General features: G+C 42.1%; 2 protein-coding genes across 2 annotated transcripts; both read right to left on the bottom strand.

Moving 5' to 3' along the window:
- Positions 1 to 5,015: 5,015 nt before the first annotated feature.
- On the bottom strand, positions 5,016 to 12,850 carry MCIDAS (multiciliate differentiation and DNA synthesis associated cell cycle protein). Its single transcript, XM_063296660.1, has 8 exons — positions 12,731 to 12,850; positions 12,310 to 12,388; positions 11,848 to 11,933; positions 9,976 to 10,091; positions 9,806 to 9,876; positions 7,821 to 8,029; positions 6,508 to 6,618; positions 5,016 to 5,438 (listed from the first exon to the last, which is right to left on the bottom strand). The coding sequence occupies exons 1-8, from the start codon at positions 12,848 to 12,850 to the stop codon at positions 5,016 to 5,018; spliced, it is 1,215 nt and encodes a 404-aa protein (XP_063152730.1).
- Positions 12,851 to 18,826: 5,976 nt separating this feature from the next.
- Positions 18,827 to 23,184, bottom strand: CCNO (cyclin O). Its single transcript, XM_063296746.1, has 3 exons — positions 22,792 to 23,184; positions 20,689 to 20,874; positions 18,827 to 19,741 (listed from the first exon to the last, which is right to left on the bottom strand). The coding sequence occupies exons 1-3, from the start codon at positions 23,119 to 23,121 to the stop codon at positions 19,262 to 19,264; spliced, it is 996 nt and encodes a 331-aa protein (XP_063152816.1). The 5' UTR covers positions 23,122 to 23,184; the 3' UTR covers positions 18,827 to 19,261.
- Positions 23,185 to 24,365: the final 1,181 nt, after the last annotated feature.

Below are 24,365 nucleotides of genomic sequence, written 5' to 3'. Positions count from 1 at the left end.
TTAGCAAAGTATATGTGAGGATCAATTGTGTCTCCTCCAGCTATTCCCTTCTCCTAGATGGTGAATTGAATAAATGATTTTCAAAAAAATTTCCTGGATGGTTCTTCAGCAATATTGTCAGATGGTTCTTACAACAGATATAAATGCATACTTCACTTGAAATCACTTGGGCACACATGAGTAACTCTATCAAAACAAGAACAGACAATTAAAAAAAAAACTCCTTTCAAAGTGAAGGATTAATGTTAATACTGTTAATCTTTAATAAACTATGTTGACCTCACTCTCTCCAGCCACTAACTCGACAATTTCCTAGATTTGGATCATGATAGACTACCTAAATAATTGTCACATATGTTTGGCTGTGCTGATCATTTATTTATCTAAGCATTTTTTAATTGCTTAGTTGTATGTGAGGTTTAGAGTTACTCGTGTGCCGCAGAGTGGTAGGCGGCGGTATTGCAACCGAAGCTCTCCCCACGACCCAAGTTCGATCCCAGCGGAAGCCGGATTCTCGGGTAGCCGGCTCAGGTCGACTCAGCCTTCCATCCTTCCGAGGTTGGTAAGATGAGCACCCAGCTTGCTGGGGAAGGCAATGGCAAACCACCCCGCTATCGTCTGCCAAGAAAACGTCGCGAAAGCGGTGTCCCCCCAAAGGGTCAGACATGACTCGGTGCTTGCACAGGGGACCTTTCACTCATCACGTGTGAGGTTTAAGTATTTCTAAATGTTTTCCCTAATCTAGTTGTCTTTCAAATTAGAACTCCCAGATTTCCCCATCTGTATGGCCAAGGATATAAGGTTGCAGAAGACTGGCATAGACAAATGTAGTGGAAATTTATTTTTTAGCCATGGTTACCAGGATCACAGAAAAACCAAACTTTTCCTTACATTTAAAGCTGAATTATAAAGATAATCTAACTGTAATTCCATTAGAACCCTGGATGAGATGGTGGCTATTACAGGTAGTCCTCGTTTAGCAACCACAATTGGGACTGGCAACTTGGTCGTTAAGCAAAGCAGTCACTAAGTGAATCCACGGCTGGGCTTATGACTTCAGCTTTCCTTTGCTTTACAGACCTGCGAACGTCATAAATGCGAGGATTGGTCAGAAAGTCACTTTTTCATCATCACAACTGCAAACAGTCACTGTATGAGGCAGTTGCTAAACAAGGACTACTTGTATAGGCAAAATATACAATGTCAAAACCATTTTTCTGAATCTTAATTTTGGCTCTCATTACATACATTAAAAGAGTTTTCACATCCTACACTAAGCCATTATTGGGTTAACCATAGTTTATTGAATAAAAAATTGACTGGGTTCACATCACATAAGCCAAAACTATATCAGCCACAACATGGCCTAGTGCAGAGGTGAGCAACATTTGAGAGGTCAGGCTTACAGTTTATATCTCTGAGAGAGCCGTCTGGTAATACCATATCATTGGAAGGAGTCAAAATTCAGAACCTGTGTTTTTTCAGAGTTTGCACTTGAGAATTGGAGAAGGAGGTTTCAAATCACATCCAATCCTTAAAAAAAAACAAAACAGTATTGCCGCTATGTGAGAACCCTATATTTCTGGCATCAAAACAAATAGAATAATAGCCAAATAAATAAGGAGAATGACAGCTGGTTTTTTTTTGCTAGAGAAGACATTAAAGAACAGAGTCTATTTTGCTGTGATTAAAGGGAGAAAGACCCAAGACATTACATTACAAATTACTTCATAATATCAACCAATAGACACCCATTTAGTCCTTTTCATAGGGGAACAGATTTGCATAAATCCATTATGCACCAAGGTTTCATTGGGATATGAGGGAGACTGGGAAGTAGACAGTGATGTTTCTTAAGTCCTTTATTTTTTAAAGTGCTTGCTTTCAGCATTCATACATGCAAGCCATATGTCACCTTACTTGCTGTAAGATCAAAACAAGAAGTTACTCTGTTTTTTAATAACTCTTCTTTGCCCTCTTCGTTCTACCAAGTATCAATTAAAAAAGCTCTATCATGTTAATTATACCACAGTAATTACACTACTGTGAGATGGCTTTTAATGTAAGTCACCCACCCTATAGCTTTTTGCATGCTTCAGTTGTAATCCAATACTTTGAAGACCCTGCATATGACACTCAGTGTCTTCATTTTTAAAAAACACAGGGCTGCACTGTCTTTTTCAGGTGAAATGAAACCATGCTTTGTTTAGCCTGCTGAAGATTGAACTCTAAAAATTAGGTGAGGGCAGACCAAAACTAACACTTGGTTTAATTCAATTGCAATTAAAATTATATTAATTTAATTAAATAGTTAATAGTGATTGCTTCTTTCCTGTGTTTTTCATAATTACCCTACTATTGCATTAAAAATTATAGTTTTTAGCAACAGGGCTCTGGAAGCAACACTAAAGCCACAGGCTATGTATTTTAAAAAAATACCCTAGACATGGGGGAAAATCCCTGCCAGAGTACTTGGTAGATGAACAATTGCCCTGGCTTGCTCACCTTATTCACCCAACATGGTAAGATAGTGTGATTTGTTTGGTTTTGTTTTAACACTATATACCAGTGTTTCTCAATCAGGGTTCTGTGGAATCCTAGGGTTCTGTGAGAGGTCACTAGGGGTTCCCTGGGAGATCATGATTTATTAAAAATATATTTCAAATTCAGGCAACTTCACATTAAGAAGGTAAGTTTCTTTATTTTTAGTCTAAGAACATTGTTAGTGCATATATAGAGGCCTACCCATGAAACAAATATCATAATTTTGTAACTTCTGGCCTATATTTGAGCCTGAATGTGCAGGGGTTCCCCAAGGCCTGAGGAATATTTCAAGGGTTCCTCCAGAGTCAAAAAGTTGAGAAAGGCCGCTATATACAAATGCAATCAATTCTGGGTTATCCAGCAAACCATGGCAAAATGTAAAATGCTTAAGATGTATCTACATTGTAGCACTTCATAGCAGCCTAGAGAGAAGGTTAGAGAGTTACAGTTGGAAGCAGAGCCATTCAGACACCTTAAAGTTTTTTCTTTTTCTCACTAAACAATTGCAAACCATTTTCTTTTTGCTCAGACTAACAGCAAAACCAAAGGAAAGGGAACTTGGCCTGGTTTATTCAATATGATGAGCTATAACGTGATTTATTTAGCTTTGATGTGGTGAGCAAGCCCAGCCAATTGAGCTGTATTCTGTCAATCCTACCCTAAAAATTCAGAGCGTAGCTCAATTTATGAACCAAGGCAAGAAACATCATGCTTCAAAAGAACATTAGCAGACTTCTAACTGAATAAAATGTAACATGGCTTTGTAACTTTTAGGAATTATTAAAATTCAACTTAGAGCACGATCTTAGCCAGGAAAAGTTCTATTCTTGAGCAATATTTTTGTATGAATGGAAATCTTTGCTTAAACAGATGCTATTTAAGCCCCATAACACATGATGATGATGATGATGATGATGATGATGAATATAGATTGTTTGGATCTGTAAATCTTAGCTTACCTACTTAGAACTTCCAGTGGAACCTACAACAAAGAAAAACTGCCAAGAATTTCCTGGTTTTTTATTTTTGTTTTTTTGTATTTGTGATGTCACACTCCTCTCATTATCCACTTGAACATTTCATTTATACTGACCTTCATAGATAATTTCCCTGAAGACTCCTCCCTCTCTAGCCAAACCCACCAAAATCATAACCTCAACCTTTCTAAACAGAGATAACTACTTGAAAAAGAACTTCTCCTTCTCCTGAGAAAATGTTGGGTCCATTCAGACACCCTTTGAAGAAAATGGAAGGATTGTGTATATCAAATCTTTCTGTAATGTGAGGTTGAAAAATGTGATATGGAATGGATTACCATACACTGCCTAGAATTATGTGAGGTGTTGTTTTGCTTTGCAAAGCTACCTTGATGCCAATCACCATCAAGGAAGGCATTAGTCTTGAGGTGGGCTATTTTACTTTGCTCAGCCACTTCATACATTTATGCTTTTTGTGTGTGTGCGCGCACCCATATGTGCAGAGAAGACCAGCAAGCAACTCCTACTTTGTTTTGCTGAGCCACAGCAAAGGGATTTATTTATTGGATTTGTAAAACTACCTAATCAAATGACTCAAGGATGCTTCAGCTGAAGACCCCTTTGAGACCTTGCACAGGCATACCATATACTTGCAGCTAACACCACAGATTAGTCTTAAAAGTATTTCAATCCATAAGCCTAAATACACGTGTCCATGCTATGAGCCATTTGTGCAAAATCAGGAGTCTTTCCAGAGAGGAAATCTCTTGCACTGGCATTGTTAGATGCCTTTGGGGACACAGTCTGCTGAAGCAGGAAGAGGGATAGACTTCCAGGCATCTGTAAAGTGAAGAAGGAAAAAACAGGGCAGAGAGAGGAAGCGAGAAGAGCAGAGCTGCTCTGGCTGGAAGACAGGAGGACATGAGATGCAGTTTTAGAAGAAGTTGCTATTCTGAGGTGCTTGAAGAAAAAAACTTGATGATGATCATGTGGAGGGGAGGAGTAATCCAATGTCATCAAACAAAACTACAGAAGCCAAGTAAGGACTGGCATCGCCAATCAGCAATACAAAACCAAGCAGCCATTGGTAAATTGTATCTAACCAATTTTGACACTGGCTTATTTAGGCAATTCAAGTATTGGGCCCAGATGATAGAATAGCACCACAAATGTTCTTGCAGTGGGAGGGCGGGAGGGCGGGAGGGCGGGCGGGGGTCAAAAAAATCAAGATAGTGTTATGTCCATACAATTGAAGCCCCACCCTTTTTAGTGCATAAAATGAGGCAGAGTTTCCATCACACCATCAAGGTCACTTTTTTGACCCTCCCACAAGGCCAACCCTTAACAGGGTTTCTTCCCTTACAAGAACCTTAGTTTAAATATTAGGAACTTTTCATTACTTCAGTTAGCCATACACAAGACACCTCACCACCTTAAGGGTGAGCATGAGTGGGATTTTGGCAAGTGTAGTTAGTTGATTGCTTCCCTCTTTAATCAGCTAGGGACCCATCTAAACTTATAGCCCCCAGTGGCTGTCCTAACAGTAAATGCATTGCCTTGTGGAAAGGCCAGTGTCCGAATGTTACAGTGCTCTTTGATGGATGTCTTGAAGGACACCCCTTCCTCAAATTCACTGCCACTTAAGTCCAGGGAACTGTGACTGCTGCATGTCTGCAGCCCATGGAAGGCTCCATACATGTGGATGGCTTCATTCTCTCCACGAGGACGCTTCGGGCCTCTGTCATCATCAATGGACTGCAGGGCTGCAGCGCATTTTTCCGATATTTCCCTTAAAATTTCATTCACTTCCATGTCCTCCTCTTGCTCAGGAATAGACATCTGCTCAAGGCTTCTCTTGCCAGGGCCACAGCTGAGGGAAAAGTCAGTGCTGTCTCTGCTTTGAGGGAGCATCAATTTCTGCCAACAATCAAAAGTACAAATGTTGAAACATTAGCTGCACATCATGATTATTAGCAAAGGTGGAAGAATTGTTAATATCTTACTCTCTTACAGACTAAGTTGCTAAAATCCCTCATACACTAAAAACAAGGGGAAGACAATCTATTTAGGCAAATAGTCATATTTGAAATTTGTGAAGAATCTCATAAAATGACTGCCATGGGTGAAGGCTTGCCATTCACAAAATCAACACATCCAGAAAAAAAGCACCCATGATCCATTCTATCCCGTACCTATCCAATTAATCTTGTTTTCTAAGCACAAAGCATAATCACAAATAAAGCAGTGGGCCATAACCATCCACCATTTGATTTCTTTTTAAGAACATCTATGGAGCAAATCAAGATGAAGCTGGAGTTTGGTGCATCTGAGGTAGATCAGGTCAGGAACCTGCAGGATTATAGGGATGATGCTTTATTGTTGTAGGATATAATACAGAATCTTGAAAGCCTGCCAGAGTTTCTTATTTGTTTGTTTGTTTTTGATTTATATAGCCATCCATCTCACATACGTGGCTCTTTGCCCCATCTTATTCCTAGTAGAATCAAGACAGACTTAATTTGAGTTTCTTTCTCACACTTTCCCCTTTCCCAGGACCGAATTGCTGTTTCTCCTCCCTTAACTGGTCCTGTATGCCTTCCTCAAGAATGCATCCTGCATGCATCCTCTACAGCTGCTTTGTTCTGTAACATATCAGTTTCTAATTTTTTTAATTGAAAGAGACTAAAAAAAAAATTAAAATCAAGTGGAGCAGGAAGCCAGGTTGACGTCAAAGAAAATCTGCAATTGCATTGGTGCCCTGGGGTACCACACGGCGACCTCTGAAATGTAACATTGCTGTAATGTGTCATAGTTAATCTCTAATTTCATGCTTGCAGAATATACCAGGGTTTAACCCTAGAGCCTTTTTAGTGCCTTATATGAAAATAATAAGCATTTCGATCATAAAATTAACTTTGCTTTATCACCGAGTGACCACCCAAACAGTACAGAAGCGACCTACCGCGAGAGACACTTCAGCACTTACATCTAGTACAGAGGCAAGCTGTTTGGCCTGGCTGGCTAGTTCCTTCAGCTGGATATTTCTCTCCTTCAGAGAAGCGATTTCTTCTTGCTTTTGGGTCAATGTCTCTTGAAGCTATTGGGAATGAATACGGTCAGGTAGGAATCATGAGCGCAGAATGTCCTATCAAACAAAATGTTGCCAACAACCATACTTTGTGATTTAGCAAATTCCTTGATAACCCTCCTTCTTTTCTTTTCTCTTCTTTCTTGTCTCTCTTCTCTTTTACAATTAGATTTATAGCTCACCTTTACCTTTCCTTGTATTCACAGATTGGGATCAAGAGGTTTATTGTTTTTATTTTTCTTACCAAATTTTTACCAATTTACATCTTGTTCTTAACATGGAAGATCTATTAATTCTGCAATGCATATCAAGAAATGTAGCTAAGCTGTATTCCTTCAAAAACTCTACCTTGCTAAAATGGTTCATAGCTTATTTTTACTGAATGGCAGTTAAATTCTAGTTTTTCAGCCTACATTTTTCAACTGCACAGTGCACCACCATGAATTTTTTAAATTGCTTATCATGTATTCCACTGAATTTATGGAGTTTATTGACACTAGTAAAACTGCAGCTTACCACAGGGCCAATCCAAACTAATTTAAGAATTATCAGACAGCAGCAGAGTCCAGAAACCAGTTAATCAGAATATTCAGACAAATGTACCTTCATTAAAAGATCAGCCCACACAACTATGAAGCAAATGTGAGTGCTTTTCAATATAAAGGAATTTTTAAAAATATAGTTTTAAAAATACTGTAGACAAATGTAACTAAAACCAATGCATTTTGTTTTTCTATTAATTGTTTGCTTTGTATTTGGCACCTTTGAACCAGTGTTGACTCCTGGCAACTGCCTGGACTAATCCCTGCAGTTTTCTTGGCAAGATTTCGGAAGTGGTTTGCCATTTGCCTGCTTCCTAGGGCTCAGCAAGAGGGACTGGCCCAAGGAAGGTCACACAGCTGTCTTTGTGCCTAGAACTCACACCTCCCAGTTTCTAGCCTGGAGCCTTAACTGCTACCACAAAGCGGCTCTCTTCCTATTAATTACAGCCACCATATCTGGGCTACAAAAATCTGCACAACCACTAGATACCAGTAAAGAGATGAGGAAATACTTTGCTTCCATCTAGGGGTTTCAGTCTGGGTATGATGGCCCTATTATCAATCTTGATGAAGTGCTCACTATCAATGCAAGGTCTTGCATTGCTGCTTGAATGGCTTGCTGCTAAGTCACTGCCTAGTTTACTTCTCATAGTCCTCCACTCTTCATACCTGATTATTTTCCACAAGTGCATCCCCCAGGGCTTTTTGATTATGATCTGCCAAGTCTTTCCAGTACTGCTCAGTGGACGAGACATTCTCTACGCTCAGTTGTGAGACAGGATCCACCTCTATAGGTTTCTGGAGGCAGGGGCTGAGGGGGCTTCCATTATCCACAGGGAAAGAAAAATCCAACAGAGGAGCCATCAGAGAGGATGGATCTGGAGAATAATAAGAATAAAATTATATAGCTGGCCAACTCCATTTATCTTACTGGCATGTGCAGAATTTAGGTGGGGAGCAATTAAGGCTTAATTAAGCACAGAGTAGCTAACTCAGCAATAATGTTGGCTAATCTCAAACAGCAGCATCAGGTTGCAGATGGTTCTTCTCAGAGGTTTGAACTGTTGTCTTGCAGATGAGCTTTGAAATTAAGCTAAAGGCTACAGGTTATTCAGTACCCGTATGATTAAACAGTTATCCTATCTGGCTTTTTATAGTATTTTCTCAGTTTAAATTCCTTCACCCAAAAGGAACTATTACCAGTAGATAGGGGTGTCTGCAGAAAGGGTAAAGAAAAAAAAAAGATGGCAGCCACAATTGTGTGTCCCAAACCCCCACCCCTTTTAAATGTGCTGCACATGAGACACACTTAAAAATGACAGTGCTTTGATCACATTGTTGCAGCCACCTTATTATTTATGTATTTAACACCACTGCCAGTAGAATTTGATTTTCACCACAGTGGAGTCAAGAACAGTTGGGAAAGGTTAATGTAAAGCAAGTTTCCCTAAACTGAAAAGGATTTATGCTGTTTAATAGATCATGTGAGCAAGTTCCACTGTGCTCAGTATAGCCTACTCTAAGGTATGCATGCATAGCTTTAAAGTGGAAGCCAACATTAAGGGACTTTTAATTGGACTTTGGAAGATCTGCAATATAAATTTGATAACAATCATACAAAGGAGGAATTTGATTGGGACCACAGAAATATAGAAAGGGGAGTGGGAGAACTGAACACCTTGCTCCATTTAGTAAAAAAAAATTATATCTTGCCCCGAAACAGGCAAAACCTACAGGTAGCCACCCATTCACAGGTCTCTGGTTTCTTTACTTTTAGTCTAATTTTAAAACAAACAAACCTAATGTACATAAAGAAAGGCTGTAATACTTGGTTAATAAGTAAATACTTGGAAGTATTTTACGTAGTTAATTAAATACTCCTACATATTTGGGCACAGTATTTTTTGTATATAAGGAAGATGAGCTCTAAAAATGTTAGTGCAAATGAAGCATGTATATGGCAAGTATTATTTTTCAAAAAGGTATGGGCTGCTGCTTCTCAACCAGGAAAGGAAGCCTCTAAGAGCAGTCTTGATTGCCTGGGCGTTATTTTAAGCATATGCTCTTCAGGGTATAATTTATTTGCATTAAAATATATGCACATGCAATCAGTGAAGCCTGTGATGACTGTAAATACCTACCTGAGAGTAAGGCACCCACCCTGTGAAACATCATCTCCCCCCCAAGTGAGATTGGCCCCATCCTTGACATCCTTCCAGAACTCCCTCAAAACTTGGCTGTGTTAACAGGCTTGGGGGTCTCAAGGAACTGGTGATTTAATGAGGTGGCTACTGTACATTGTTTGTAATATCTAATGCTCTCTCCTAACCTTTTAATAATAATATTAATGTTTTAATTATGGAATGCTTTTTAATATTGTCATGTTATGGGTTTTTTACTGTACGCTGCCCAGAGTCACATTTTGTGAGATGGGTGGCCATATAAATAAAATAAAATATAAATAAATAAATAAATAAATAAGGCCAATAGAATGCAACATGGCTTACACCCAAGTAGACATATGTGGCATAAGCATGCATGGTCAACAGCTGAAATAAACTTTTTAATTGAGTGTCAGGGCAGCCCACTCTAGAAATTCCTAGGAACATTTCATTTCCAACATGAAATGTTAATGAAACTCTCAGAATACTTGCCGGATAAGAAGTTATCCATGGCATCGCGAAACTCCTGGAAATCAAAGTCATCCTCAGGTTGCAAGGAAGGGCTCTGAAATGAACAAAAGAAATGAGGCTGTTAGGGAAACTTTTCCTGGGAATCACTTTCTGACGTTTTCCTCCCACACGTTATAAACATCTTCCTGCACCCCTGCAAATCCACTGGCCACCCTAGGCAGCGAAGGGAGCAAGCTGGCATTGCCATACTGCAGGGGAAAAGAAAGGGCAGCTGAGGGTGGACTGTCACGGCCGTTACGGGCAAGGGCTATTGAGAGAATCGCTGCGATAGGCAGGTTTTCTTTAAAAAAAAACAGACGCGAGAAAGTTGAACCCATCGTTCTTGCCGATTTACTTGCCTAGGCGCCGCTCCCGCGGGCAGTGTTTCTCAACCTTGCCAATTTTAAGATGTGTGGACTTCAATTCCCAGAATTCCCAAGCCAGCTGGCTGGTTGGGGGATTTTGGGAGTTGAAGTCCACATACCTTAAAGTTGCTAAGGTTGAGAAACCCTGCTCCTACGGTGCCATATCGTGATCTAATTGGCTAGACGCGCGGGCCAATCACATTCTGTCAAACTGGGCATTCCTCTCGTGCTGGAGGCAAGCAAACCTGCGTGAGCGTCCCTTTCTAGTTGTCGCGGTTGGCTTACTAGTCGGTGCCCAGCGTGTCACGTGAACACAGCCCTTGGAACGTATCGCACAAGACTGAGTTGCTACCAAGTCTTTGGATTGCATTTTATAAAATAAATAAAATGGAAAATTGGCATACCTGCAACATCATCTGTACTACAGCATCCTCCCTACCTAATCTGATTAATCCTGGTTGTTGTGCAAGTGCAAAGTACCAATTTCTTCTCAGATATCCCTGACCTAAGAATTCCATTTATTCTCATCTAAGGCTGCAATCCAACCCATACACTACTTTTCCCAGAGAGTAAAGCCTGAGGATTCACTTCCATTGACTTCTGAAAAGCATAAAAATTCATGGTAGAACGTTTGTAAAGTTCAACAATACAATCCAGTGTGTATCTTTTTAAAAGGAAACCCAGTAACAGTGGATCTTAATCTCAGAAAGTGTGTAGAGGACTGCAGCCCAAAAGTCAAAATCAAGCAAGCCACATTGTGATTTAGCCTGTTCTGAATTCACTAATAAAATGATAGTGGTGAAATGTGACGTTTTCCACTCAGTTTTCTAAAATCATTCCCCCACCCCCAAAGTGTGCATGCTAATCCTTGGGCTGATCCTTTAAATCAGGCACTGTACATCTTTTGTGAGAAAACACCAACAAGCACTGGAAACTTACTACAGCATCTGTTCATTTTATGTACTGAAAAAGTCTTTACAACTTCACTGAAACACCCACATTTCTCACTTTTAGACATTATTATCTGAAATTCCAGTACTTATGTGACATCCTCAACTCATTCTGGACTCATTCTACTTTCCATTTTTGACAGTTGTCCACTTGCCTGGAAAGAAAGGCTGTTTTGTGAATCAGCAGCAAAAATAAGATTTTTTTTTTTAAATGTAAAGTCTCCTTTGAACAGACCTCAACTCCTGACAGCTTCCTGGATAGGTGCATGTAGTTCTCTCAGCAATAATATGGAAGTGGCTTCCCAGCACCTTCTTCTGGAATATTTTTCAACTTCCCAAGCTCACCTATTGCTCGGGAATCTCCTAATGGTCTCCCATCCAAATACTATCTCGATGAACCCCGTTATTAACCAGATCAAACACTGCTTAGTTTTGAAAACGGCCAAAGTCGGCTACCTGCTGCCACCCAGCGGAGTCCTAAAGATGAAGTACGGGTTTCTAAATAAACCCGTGCAGGTTAATGGGAGGTCGTCTTTCCCTGGTATGAACACAAAGCGCCTGGGTGTTTGGCGTTCTGCAAGGCATCAGGGTCACTTCTCTCCCAATGCAAACCGCAACGCACCCTAATGTAGCTAAAATAGCCGGTATAATTGCGTGATTAAAATCACGTCTGTGTAAAAGCGTCCGAAGGAGAGGACTGTCGGTTTACCTGCTGAGCAGCGGCATCTCTAGAAGCCTCCCGCTGAAAGGCTGAGGCGCAGTCCGCTAAATCTTGCCAATCGATGGTCGCAAAGGCTATAAGGGGAAACGACAGGCCAATCATTGCAAGGCAACTTCAGAGGCTGACAGACGTGCACGAGAGGCAGGGGAAAGTGGCAAGGAAAGCGAGGCTTGCGCTTGGCGAATCGCGTTGTTTTCTTGCTGTTGTAACAGACGATTAAACCAAAGAAGCGTCTCTCTTCCAGATCATTTATTCCTGGATAATTATCAGCCTCAAACGCTGAGTAAAAAGAGGTACAAATGGCGAAAGGGGCAATTGTGAGGAACACGTTAAGAAAAAGATGACTAGAAGGACCGTTAATCTAAGTGTGTGCGTCTGTCTGTGTGTGTGCACGTATAATGCCTGAACATATCTTCACGCTGGAAATGACAGATTTCAAACCGAACTCACCAGCCTCTACTGAGTCCGGAGATGGGTCGTTATGAATAATTATGGGGCAGCTTCTGGGATGCAGGATCTTCCGTGGCACCTGCCGGCAAACAGTTGCAAACAAAAACGTTAAACTTTTTCAGGCAGCCTCCTCGGCATATTTCTCAGCCTCAACGAACTCAGGGGCTCTTACTCCTTAAGCTGGGCTGCCTAATCTCTGCGTACGCGGAGCTTTACTTCTGAGTTAAACCCGGGTTGTATGGTGCAAGGGCATCTTTATCCTCTTTTTAAACAGGGGAAAATCTCTCTCTCTCTCTCTCTACTCTCTTTTTCTGGTCTAAAACATGCCCTTGGTTTAACCACTGGGCGACGCTGTCTCCCGCCCGAGAGCGAGCGAGCGAGCCGTTTCTCCGATTCTCCTCGTCGGTCTCCAGCAACGCACCTTTCTCTCTACTTTGCACGGCTTTTTGCCCAGCCTGCCGGCCAAATCTTGCACCCTGTTGGGACAGAGGCTGCCACAGGCTTGCCTGCCGCCGCCGGCTCCGCCATCGCGTTTTTGCATCGCGACTCGCCGCACAGAACGCGTCGACCGATCGTTTGGCTGGCGCAGTCTGGCCGCGGTTGGGGAGCCTGGCCGCCTCTCTTGGGGAGAGAGAGCCGAGGGGAGGCGGGCCGGCTGCGGATTGAGCGCCAGAGGTGGCGCCTTCGCCTTGGCACGCACCAGCCTGGCAACGAGCGAGCCCAGCCTCATCTCGCCGTCCCTCCTCTTCCAGGCCTTTCCCCGCTCCGCCCGGAGATTAGGCTCGACCGCCGCCGCTGCGGCTCGGAGCAGACGCACGAAATTGCGCCCTTTCTCTGCATCTTGGCGCCCCGGCCAACCGACCAGGGCGGGCAGAGTCCTTTGTCTTAACTCACCGGGGCCTGATGAAGGCCAATCTAGATCTAGGCCCTCAATGTGTCCGTGTCCCTGACCATATGCAGAGAGCACTTTTCTGGCTGCCTCGCCAACAGCCCAGTCCTACACCTATTCCCTTGGAAAGCAGTTTCGGAGACCTAATTAGATCCCCAAGTTGTTCAGAGTATGAAAACTTTCAAGGCATAATTGGGCCTTTCTTGGGGATATGTGAAAGGTCCCCTGTGCAAGCACGGAGTCATGTCTGACCCTTTGGGGGGACGCCGCTTTCGCGGTGTTTTCTTGGCAGAGTATAGCGGGGTGGTTTCCCATTGCTTTATATGGTACAAATATTCCTAAGGGATATCTCATCTCTTGATAAGAATAGGTGGCTTGCTCAGCAGGATGAAATGACAGGATCCTGCCTGCCTTCAGACTGCAAGAAGAGAAAAAAAAAAATTAAATGCTTCTCCCCATTTAAAAACTAACTCCCTCTGTATAGAAAACCAGCATGGCTGTCAAAAGATCGTTTTAGAATCCCTTTCTCTGATGGGCCAGCTTTCTACAACTTGGAGGGGTTTTTTTTCTTTTGTTTTCTTCCAACAGGCATATACTTTATGAAAGTGGTACATCTCATACCTAGCGTGATACACTACAATCCATTTCTCTGTCACAGCTTTCTCCTAGGAATTGTTATATATGATATACATTTGCAAGACTATTAAATACAGCACCTGAAATTACTTCATTCACACAATTCTGTCTGAAATGTAGAGTTGTAATAACATTGTTCACAATGCACATAGTTTACTTGATACTATAGCCAGCTTGATGCTCAAATGTTCTTTCCTAGACTGGTACCCTTCAGTTGTATAGAGACTTCCTGAACAAATACTCATGTATTAGGACTGCCAGCTAGGAATTCTGCAGTCAGAACATGTCCTGAGGGCTCCAGATTTAAAAAGGTTGTCTTGGGTTGAAAAAAAAAAGTATATGCTGAAATATGATATGACTATTTTAAGTTAAAAAATGGTCCATCCTACTTTAGTCTTAAAACATACTTGATAAGGCCAAATTTATATTACATCACTGTATTGTGAAAATAACAGGAACTGCAAACACAAATATTGGTTTTTATATTTGGGGGGCAGGAAGAAATTTTGCAATTGTGCAGTAGACAGAAGACAGAATGAATGTATGTATCTGATTTTATATTCACGGTATATATGATTGCTTGTTATTGTTTTGTTGTTTTAAACCCTTTATTTTCTTGGTGTGTGACACCCAGAGCTTATTTTATATTTGCACACATGTTTGCACTACTGACCTGGGATAAAGCAGCCTCTCTGTATATGTGCACACTGTCTTTATCGCTAATCTCAGATTACACAGAACAGTTACAGTATAGTTGAATGGGGTTATGCCCTTAAAATAAGATTGTTACCCACTCAACATCCTTTTTGTAACTAAACGTAATAAATTTAACGGAGTTGCACAACCTAAGCTTCCTCTGAGACAGAATTCAACGTGGCCTCCACTCCTGTTGCTCAGTTGTTTTAAAGTAATTATGGAGTAGCTCTGATTTTGTGTCTTCCCATTGAAAATCCAATTATTTTAGTACTCTTTCAAAGTGTGACAGAATTTACCTCATCTGAATGAGGTTTCACTCCCTCACAAACAACAGGTACGTAGTTAGGAGGTGCTTCTAAGTCATCTTTGCCAGGAGAGTCTATTGCCAGCTTCAGCTGCACAGAGACATAAGTACAGCCACAGTTGTAAATGCACCAGTCAGCTCATGTCCAGATTACTATCAGGTGCTCTTTCTGGGGCTACTGTTGTGTCTGGAAGCTGTGGCTGGTCTGGTGGCCAGGTTGCTGACTGAAGCACCTGGTCATAAAGTTCGTTCATTCATTCATTCATTCATTCATTCATTCATTCATTTATTTTTCACATTTCTATCACCACCCATCTCCCCCTAAAAGGGGGACTCTGGGTGGTTTACAATAAAATTCACCTTAAAACCTCAACATCATAAAATCACCAAGTCAACAGCTACAATAATAAAATAATAAAAAATATAAATATAGAATCCAAGTGGGAGATTTCCATTCCATAGGGAGAACTCTACATCACCAGCCACCCCCAGGAAGAGCTATTGCCCTTCCTATCCCAGGCAAGGTGGCAGAACCAGGTCTTCAAGCCCTTCCAGAAGGTCGGGAGTGAAGGGGCCTGCCTCACCTTGGGGGATAGAATGTTCCACAGGAACATTCATGAACAACAGCAGTGGCTGTCATTTAATTATCAAGCCAGGTTTGGTTATGATAGATGAGGCCCTAAACCACCTTGTATCAGGATACCTGTCAGAAGGCCTTCCGAATTATAGACTTGGTTAACAGTGGAGGGCCTATTACCATACCATACCATGCCCTGAGAGTTGCCTGCCAGCAAGCTTTCTCTGTGGTAGCCCCTGTGCTAAGGAGCATCTTTCAGGGGCTTGTTCAGGGGCTTGTTGAAAACTCATCTCTTCATGGAGTCCTCAGTGCTCTCTGAGCTTGGTAGTTTGCTGGCAGACATTTCATTGCCCGACTAGGCAACATGTTCAGTGCTACTGAAGCACTTCAGTTGTAGCACTGAAGATGTTGCCTAGTTAGGCAATGAAACATCTGCCAGCAAACTACCAAGCTCAGAGAGCACCAAGGACTCCACAGTTCAACCCTGAGCTACAAATATTCTCTTCGATTGGTACTCATCTTTTCACCCAGATCTTCCCACTATGAATATTGAAATAATTTTTTCATCCCCCCCTGTGTTTTCTTGGTGTTTTATATTGTCTTAAAAGTATTGTTTTATTGTTTTATTTTTACTGTAATGCTTTGGCATAGGACAAAAAGCAGGAGGAGGCATTTATAAACTGTTTTTATGGACTACCCTGAAAGAGAAGATGAATTTTAACATTAATTGGTTCCTAGCAGCAAGTTTACACCCTATAGTTGAACTTAATAGGGACAGGACACAATGCAATGTGATTTTAAACACCAGCGATCTTAATGGAAAGTAATGCAGTGCTTTCTTTTTCATGTTCTCTATCACTGTCACTCATATTTTTCCAAAGCATTGTATACTGTGGTGAAAAGTAGAGCAAAGAAATTGTTGGGGCATGTCAGGGAACACCAGAAAGGGTATCACAAAAGGAGGGAGTGGTGAATGAAGACACAAAAAGAACTGAGTTTCATGCATCTGTTAAAAAGAAAAGCCACACCAAATAACAGATGGCTTTTACCTTTTTGTTGAAAGTGGATGTCTTTTGTGATCATGACATAAAACAAATAGGCTGCTTGTGGCTGAGCTCTGGTGCCAATGAGTGAGCCAAAGCGCAAGATTCTGACGAAGGCATTTGGCATCACCTGAATTCCTGCTCCAGGCCTCATCTTCTGCAGTCTAAGGCAGTGTTTCTCAACCTTGGCAACTTTAAGCTGTGTGGACTTCAACTCCCAGAATTCCCCAGCCAGTGCATGCTGGCTAGGGAATTCTGGAAGTTGAAGTCCACACAGCTTAAAGTTGCCAAGGTTGAGAAACACTGGTCTAAGGCGTGGGAGTGAGATCCTGACCAAATACATGTTCTCTTGAGCCTCACATGATATGAGAGACACAAAGAGAACCTGTTAACTTTGGTCCTCTTGCAACTGGCATAGAAGAAGGCCAGCATTCTTCTGCTTACCAGCAAGCCACATTTGTGAGGGTACAAAAAAGCCTCACCTCTCTGTGCTATACAGACAAAATGAAATGATAAAGGATGCTATTCCCTCTTCTCCCTCTCCAGGATGATGATGATGATGATGATGATGATGGTTGGTCGCACAGTCATCCAGATGTTTAGACTGGATTGGGCTGTTTGCTACCTATCGAGTCCTTCCCAAGGACCTGGGATATGCAGATGTTCTTTGATGGTGTTAAAGGTATTGTCACAGGATGTAAGCTGTTCCAAGTAAAGCTGCCTTTTGCAATTGACTGATGGTGATTTTGTCAATGCTGACAGTGTCCAAGTGGTGCTCCAGATGTTTTGGAATTGCACCCAAAGGTGCCTATTACTATTGGTGCTACCTTTGCTTTCTTTGCCACACTCATTCTACTTCTATTTGCAGGTCTTTATATTTTGTGATTTTCTCCAGTTCTTTCTCTGCTATTCTGCTGTCTCCAGGTATTGCAATGTCCACTATCCAGACTTTTTTGTTTTTCTTATCTATTATTATTATTATTAGTCACACAGTCAGCCAGATGTTTAGATTGGATTTGGCATTTTTGTCCACCTATCCAGTCCATCCCAAGGACCTGGGATAGGCAGATGTTGTTTAATATTATTATTATTATGGTTGATCACAGTCAGCCAGATGTTTAGACTGAATTTGGCATTTTTATCCACCTATCGCATTATTACTATTACTATTACTATTATTGTTACAGCTTTATCTCACTTTTATATATTTTGGTCAACTCAAGGCTAGGACCAAACCTCAAGCATATGTCTTAGCACAACACAATCAGAGAAAGCTTGGCAACGTAGCTCTATAGTAGCATTTCTAAACTTAGGGTGGGTTATATATTAAATGAGTTGCATGTCAATTCTTTCAATTTCCACTCAGCTAACCCGAAGTCCACACTGGTTGGAAATCCTAGGATTTTCTAGCAGTTGGCCAAAACTGGATGACTTTGCCTGAGCTCTGATCCTAAGTTGGGTCAGGCCTGATAAGTACTTGCATAGGAAGCCCCTGTGGAATCCTCAGGGTGTAAGCTAAACTGGGAAGTTGAAACAACATCCCCCCAAACAATGACAAATTGTTTCATTATTACATGTCCATTAAATTTAAGGAGTCAACTTAAGGAGACTTTACCTTAGCTCAATACTCCTAGAAGGCATTAAGGTTGGATAAGGCTGAACTATAGGGAGAATTCATAGATCTACCAAACCCAATAATGTATGCATTATGATGACCCTGGGCCTCAAACAAGGTGAGGAGGCCTCTTTTTGGTGCCTGCCAATATCCCAGTTCCACCTAACTCATAAGTAAAAGTAACTCTGCAATGCCAGATAAGTATCCTTAGAAAATATGAAAAAGTGGCTGCAATCCCAAAGCTTTCCTTGGTCATGTGCTCATATATTCCAAATGTGTCCACAGACCCAAAGCATTAGGGTATCTCTGGCAGTGATTCTCCAAAGCACAGACATCACTTGCTATCTGATTCATGAGAACAGCACAGGAAGATAGTTGGCAGGGGAGAGGGCAGAAATCTCAGTTTGCTCAAGATCAGAGATACAGTATGTTTGGCTAGGAAAAGATCATCTGGAATGAAAATAAAAAGTAAGCAGATAGGAAGCAGTCAGCACGCTCTTCAATTGGCTGGCTATTTCTCTGCCTGAAAAAACTTTCTGATGATTTAGTTTTTTCTTTCTAAGAGATGGCTCTCTTTCCCTAAGTTATAGTTAGATCCTAAGCTGTAATTTCAAACATCACTGATTAAGGGGGATCTAGTTAAGACTTATATATGTAGGATTGTGGACTACATTATAAAACAGCTTCTCTCCTAAGTGCTGTCAGATGAATTTTTTTTTTCATGAGGGGAAACAGAAAACGATACAACAAATCACAATTAATGGTAGAAGCTTTATTAGATAAACACCTTTACAATTTGGTTCTCCTTCCTATGGCTTCAAACTGAACTATCATTTCAATAAATAAAGTACCAGGCATAATATACATTGTTTACAACTCTAAGCTATTACTTAAAATGATGTCAGTGCAATGTAAGTCTATTGTGCAAAACAGAATCTGAAATTATCTGTAAAATATTGAAGAAGCTGTTCTTTAATTTTATTCTAAATCAACATCATAGTTTCTACTAATAAATATAAATACAGTGTAAAACTTGTTGAAGGGATTATTGAGTAAAAATACAAAGTGAATACTGTTATTTCAGAGGTATTGCAACTATCAGTGATCCTTCTATTTAGGAACTGGAACAAAACAGAAAACATAAACTTCCCCATGCGTGTCACAAATTTTAAATAGTTTTTGTTTGGTTAACTTATTTTTCTAAGTGCAGGCACTGATCTGAAATCTCAGGAGGTAGCACCAAAGGCAAAGAGTCCTCATTTAAAGAGACCAGTAAATGTAGCTTGTCCAGGCAATCTTGCAGAACTCCCTCTGGATAGTCACTTAAGTGCAAGTCCAGCGGTTTCTGGTGCTGTAACATCTGATCAGCCAGCCCCAAACAACAGACAGCCAACAAGGAAGGCATGTATTTGTTAAAGGCATAGTCGGCTAAGCTAAGTTCAGCCACGCCTTTTGCTAGAGCTTTAGCGTTGTTGGCTTCCCAAGCATCAGCTTCACAAGCCTCCATCCGCATGTGTGTGAAGTGTTCAAGAAAGAAACTGATGGTAGGAGCTGACAGATTGAAGTGAAGCTTGTTGAGAATGATGCACTCCAGGTTGCAGAGCTGCTGGCGAGAGAAAGTGTCACAGCAAAGGGCCAGGAGCTGTTTCACCTTTGGTGGGTGCACTTCCACCTGAAAAGCACACAAGCACAGAAAGCAATACATACGGATAACTTCTGGGGATGCTTCCAATACTGTTGCGATGCAGTATTGAGTGTTGTGTTTCCAACAGTAAAGTTCTCTATATTATTATTGATTTGCCACTTTTAATGTCATTAACATCAGATACTCTTTTTAAAAATTAATTTCATTAGCTGAAAAATTGAAAGACATAATGAACTTATTCAGATTAATGTAGATTTAAATGGCTTAATCTTGGTTGTAATGGTCTTTTTTAAGGTATTGATTTCTGGAGCTGCAGCACACAACTCCAGAGAGAGGGAGATTTGATTGGGAAATTATAAACACAGTGGTTTGGATACTAAGATGTTAACATAATAATGTTCATGGTAGGAAAGCTCCTGGTCTCTTACTTATTCCTTTAGCCACCTGTGACCTCTCAAGTCTTCTGAGAGAATCTAATTGATTATTTCCCTCTTTCTAGAGAAAGAGGGCTGTAGGGCCAAAGAAAAGACAGGAGACTTTTGTAATGAACTTTCATAATTTGTGATAGACTCCAAAGCCAGTATGTCTATCCTCTGAAGTATGATATCCTACAAGGAGGAGTACGGAGATATTATGCTCTTAACAGTAGGCTGAGGCTAGCAGAACAACACCTGCAGCAAACCCTTCTGTTGTTGTTTTTCTTTAATCTATTAGGAAACTGAACAAAATGGCTGATGTTTCAAGAGGGCATAGAGGAGACAACTTATGATATAGTCTAACATAAAATTGCTCTTTGTGAACAGAATTTTAATACTGGATGTGTGATTTGAGTCTCATTGAATTGAGACTTCACTAGCATTTTTGAGCTTCCAGTCACACACTTCAATAGTTTGTCTTGCTCATGTGCTCTCCTTCCAGCAGTAAATACTAATTATGGTAACTGAAAAAAAAAGAGATTCTCTAGACCCTAGTACCTGTTTGCAAGAGATGAAGAGTGAGGTGACCCCTAGGAGTTGAAAGCAGTCAGCAGCCACTGGGGTGGTTGTGAGAAAACGGTCTAGAGTGTTTACTGTCAGGCATAAGGATTCAAAAGAAAAGCCAAAATGTTTATGCACTGGAATTAGCCAGCTGATCAGTTTGCAACGGGCTTCTGTGGTTATCTGGGAATCCGAGAAAAGAAGGAGTTAGGACGCAAAAGCGGTATCACTGAAATCTACAAGCAGCCATTGATTACATCATAGAATACAATGAATTAAAATATTAATATGGTATTATTTCAAAAACAAGGGATATTTACTGCTTACTTCTGATTTCATGATTTAAACTGCTTTTTATGTGAATAAATGTGAATAATTGAAATTATTAATGCATTTGCTTCCTGCAAACAGTGATTTGTATGGTCACCAAGTGGCAGGAATGCAAAGGAACTATACTATCCAAAGAAATAGCTGGCTACAGGTTAGATTTTACTTCTATTTTGCTTTAAAGAAGCAAATATTTTATAATTTTGTGGTATTACAATGCCACATAAAAGATATATCAATACGGTATTTTGGAATTATAAATACAGGATTACATGCATTAAGTGTAAATAGCCTTAAAACAGACAGAAATCTGTGAACAAAGAACAAATATAAGAACTGGAAGGAAAAAACAGTCATGCTCCTGAACATAATAATTGCAACTAATTTACTAAAAATATTAATTGCAACCATACTTGACACTGTATTTATCAGTTACATTTTTCAAATACATTTGTAGTATATTGGGCCTTAGTTCCACTTGACTATCACCATTCCACAGACATTTTATGACTGGTGAGCCCCTGCCATGCTCAATCCCCCCCCCCCCCACACTGCAAAACCACCAAGACATGTACATACAACAACACACACACATTTACAGCTTTAAGTATTTTTATTTTTTAGTGAAAAAAGATGATGCATTCCCTCTTCCATCCTCACCGAAAAAGCTATGTATGAAAGGTATAAAGAAAACTCAACAAAGAATGGCACATTGTGTGGAAAAAAATATTTAAAGTGCTTTGGGGTCATGAAACCACAAGGTCAGTCATTCCCTACTGTTCAACAATAGCCTCCACTAAATTCATTAGGATTAATCACCAGGAAGTGTCTGAGAACTTAGGAAAAAGCAACAGACATGAAATTGTACTAACATCTGATATGCACGTTTATGGCAAAGCAATGTGCCAGTAGTAAAACAAGATCATTAGAGCATAAGTACAGCATACTAGGCAACTATGTTCAGGCTGTAATGCAAAATGCAAGACAGTAGTCAAAATTCCAAGAATATGAAGACTCAGCAGCATGTGTATAAAAATGGAAGCAATTCATAAAGGATATGACATTTGAGCCAGAATACAGTACGATACACATCTGGCATTCCCCCCCCCCCATCTATGATGGTGATATTTTCAATCTCAGATCCTGCCCCACCACTTAGCCTCTAATCCAAATTTCCAAATGTCCCAGAAGCAACTCTTTTTTGAATGATTGTGTGCAGCAAAGCACAAGAAAACCGGTCTATGTTTGGATTCCTATTTTGTTGCGCAGGCGTTGACTTAGTGCAGATCAAGACTTCTCCCTAAACAAAAGTGCATTCTGTGGAGGAAAGAGGAGGAGATGGAGCAACCAGAAGGAACCCTAGCCTTTTTCTTGCCCAGAACTGTGTTGTGTCAAAAGTGTACCGGGAGGGGGGAGGGGGCTGCATCTTCTGACTTTGTTCAGGAGGTGACTCTGAATCCCCCAGAGTAGGGGAGCGTGCATGCGACCTCGGACTGCCAACTCAACCGAGGGCAAGTGATTAAAAGTCCGCGAAGCCTCCACACGGAACAAGCCTAACGTCGGAAGAGCCCTTTCGGGAAAGAGCGGAAAGGAGGAAGACGAGGGGAGCAAAGGTTCGCTTTGGCCCGGGGGAATCTCAGCCCACGCTTATCGCCGGGCACATTAAGAACAAGGAGAATCGCGACCTCCTTCTGGGTCCGAAGGGCGGGCCAGGCTGGACAGCGAGCTGATTTCTCCTCCTCCGGCCCTACCTGACCGCCCTCCTCTCCTTACTTGGGGCTGCTGCGCCAGCGGGTCGAGCGGGTGGAACTTGCCCTCCAGCTCCTTTCGGAAGCGGTACCAGTTCTGCCCGTAGTCGCGGAAGATCTGCCGCTCCAGAGGGCGCATGGGCTCGCCGCGGCTGCGAAGCCGATCCACCGGGGGCGGCTTACTTTTCTTGACGGGCGCGCGGAGCTGGCGGCCGGCCGCGGCGGCGGCGCCGCCCGGGGGCTCAGGCCGCTCCTCGGGGGTCACGTCCTCGTTCCGCCGCCGCTTGCGCGGAGGGTTTGGCTGCCCGTCGGGAGCCGCCGCGACGTGCTCCTGGCTAAGCCGGGTGATCACCATCCTGCGGCTCCCGCGCTCCTGGCCGCCTCTCGGGCAGCGCCGAGGCGAGAGGCGCGGGGTCGGCTATATGTTCGGCAGCGCCGCCCCGCCCCTGCGCCCGCCCGCCCGCCGGGGAGGCATTCTCCCGTCGCCTCGCCGGCTTTCCCGGCTAAAGAACCGCTCTCGCAGGGCGCCCTGAGGTTTCTGCGCGGCGGCAGCAGCAGCAGCTCCCTCTGCCCCGGCGCGCGGGTGGAGGCTCAAGGGGCTCTTCCCCGCGAGCCCCTGTTCTTTTGTGGAGGCGCCTGCCATTTTATCTGCCGTCGAGACGGTCGAAGGGCTTAGAAATAAGCGCTCTCGTCTCATGAAAACTTTGAGGTTCTTTTCCTTTTTTGAAGGCCCCCTTCTGCTTTAGACGTCCCCGCCTTTTAGGGCTGGCCTGATTCAAAGGCCCCAGTTTTCCTGGAAGCGGGCCGGCAGAAGGCGCCCCTCCGGCGCGAGCAGGAGAGCCGGGCTTCGGCGAGGAAGGGCGCCATCTTTCTCTTTCCCCGAATCCAACTGCCGCGATGGAGGGTTGGGCCTGGCGCTGGGGGATAGCTTATCCAGGAGGATTGTTAAACCCATAATTCACGACTACCTAGACACACATACACTCAGACCCTTATGTGGATTACTGTAAGGCTGACATGTTGACTGGATTCACCCTTTACGCTAAGCCACGGCCTTTTCTGCCCTACTCTCTTGAGCAAACCACAGTGGCTAGAATGATGTATGCCAAATATGAAATGGCAAAACTCTATTTTAAAATCAAAGCTTGGATTCACACATTGCTAAACCAAACCTAAAAACACATAGTTTGGCAGGATGAGGGAAACCAGAACAATCCTTTCTGGGGGCTTGTCTCTGGCATCATCATCAGCCTGGATCATCTGGCTGTGCAGAATAGGAATAAGTAGGCCTGAAATCCACATCTGGAGGCCACCAGGTTGGGGAGAGTGGATTAATTATTGGAAGTTTGTGTCTTGACAAGCAGCTAAGCAGTATATTAAAAATGAGATGATCAGCGTAATAAAAGAGCTTATGGTTGGCTAAAAGAGGCTGCTAAGTTATTTTTTTAAAACACAAACTTGATAAACTACAGATGGCAGTCAGAAAAATATCCTTTTTGTAAAACAAACCCTGCTACAACACATACTGGCAACTTCCTGAAACAAAGTATGTTTTGAAATCACAAATGTTCTGGTTAAGAACATAAGAGTGGAGCTACT

The sequence above is a fragment of the Candoia aspera genome, chromosome 2 (assembly GCF_035149785.1).
Source record: "Candoia aspera isolate rCanAsp1 chromosome 2, rCanAsp1.hap2, whole genome shotgun sequence".
NCBI classification, from domain to species: Eukaryota; Metazoa; Chordata; class Lepidosauria; order Squamata; family Boidae; genus Candoia; species Candoia aspera.
The sequence above is the reverse complement of the archived record's forward strand: the minus strand, read 5'-3'. Positions and strand labels throughout refer to the sequence as shown.

Coding starts and splice junctions, on each gene's coding strand:
- MCIDAS (XM_063296660.1), bottom strand. CDS start 12,850: ATGCAAAAACGCGATGGCGGAGCCGGCGGCGGCAGGCAAGCCTGTGGC. Junction 12,389..12,730: donor CGTGCAAAGTAGAGAGAAAG/GTGCGTTGCTGG, acceptor GTTTGCCGGCAG/GTGCCACGGAAGATCCTGCA. Junction 5,439..6,507: donor AGCTTGCCTCTGTACTAGAT/GTAAGTGCTGAA, acceptor GATTGTTGGCAG/AAATTGATGCTCCCTCAAAG.
- CCNO (XM_063296746.1), bottom strand. CDS start 23,121: ATGGTGATCACCCGGCTTAGCCAGGAGCACGTCGCGGCGGCTCCCGAC. Junction 20,875..22,791: donor CGCTGGCGCAGCAGCCCCAA/GTAAGGAGAGGA, acceptor TCGGATTCCCAG/ATAACCACAGAAGCCCGTTG. Junction 19,742..20,688: donor TCTTCATCTCTTGCAAACAG/GTACTAGGGTCT, acceptor TGTGCTTTTCAG/GTGGAAGTGCACCCACCAAA.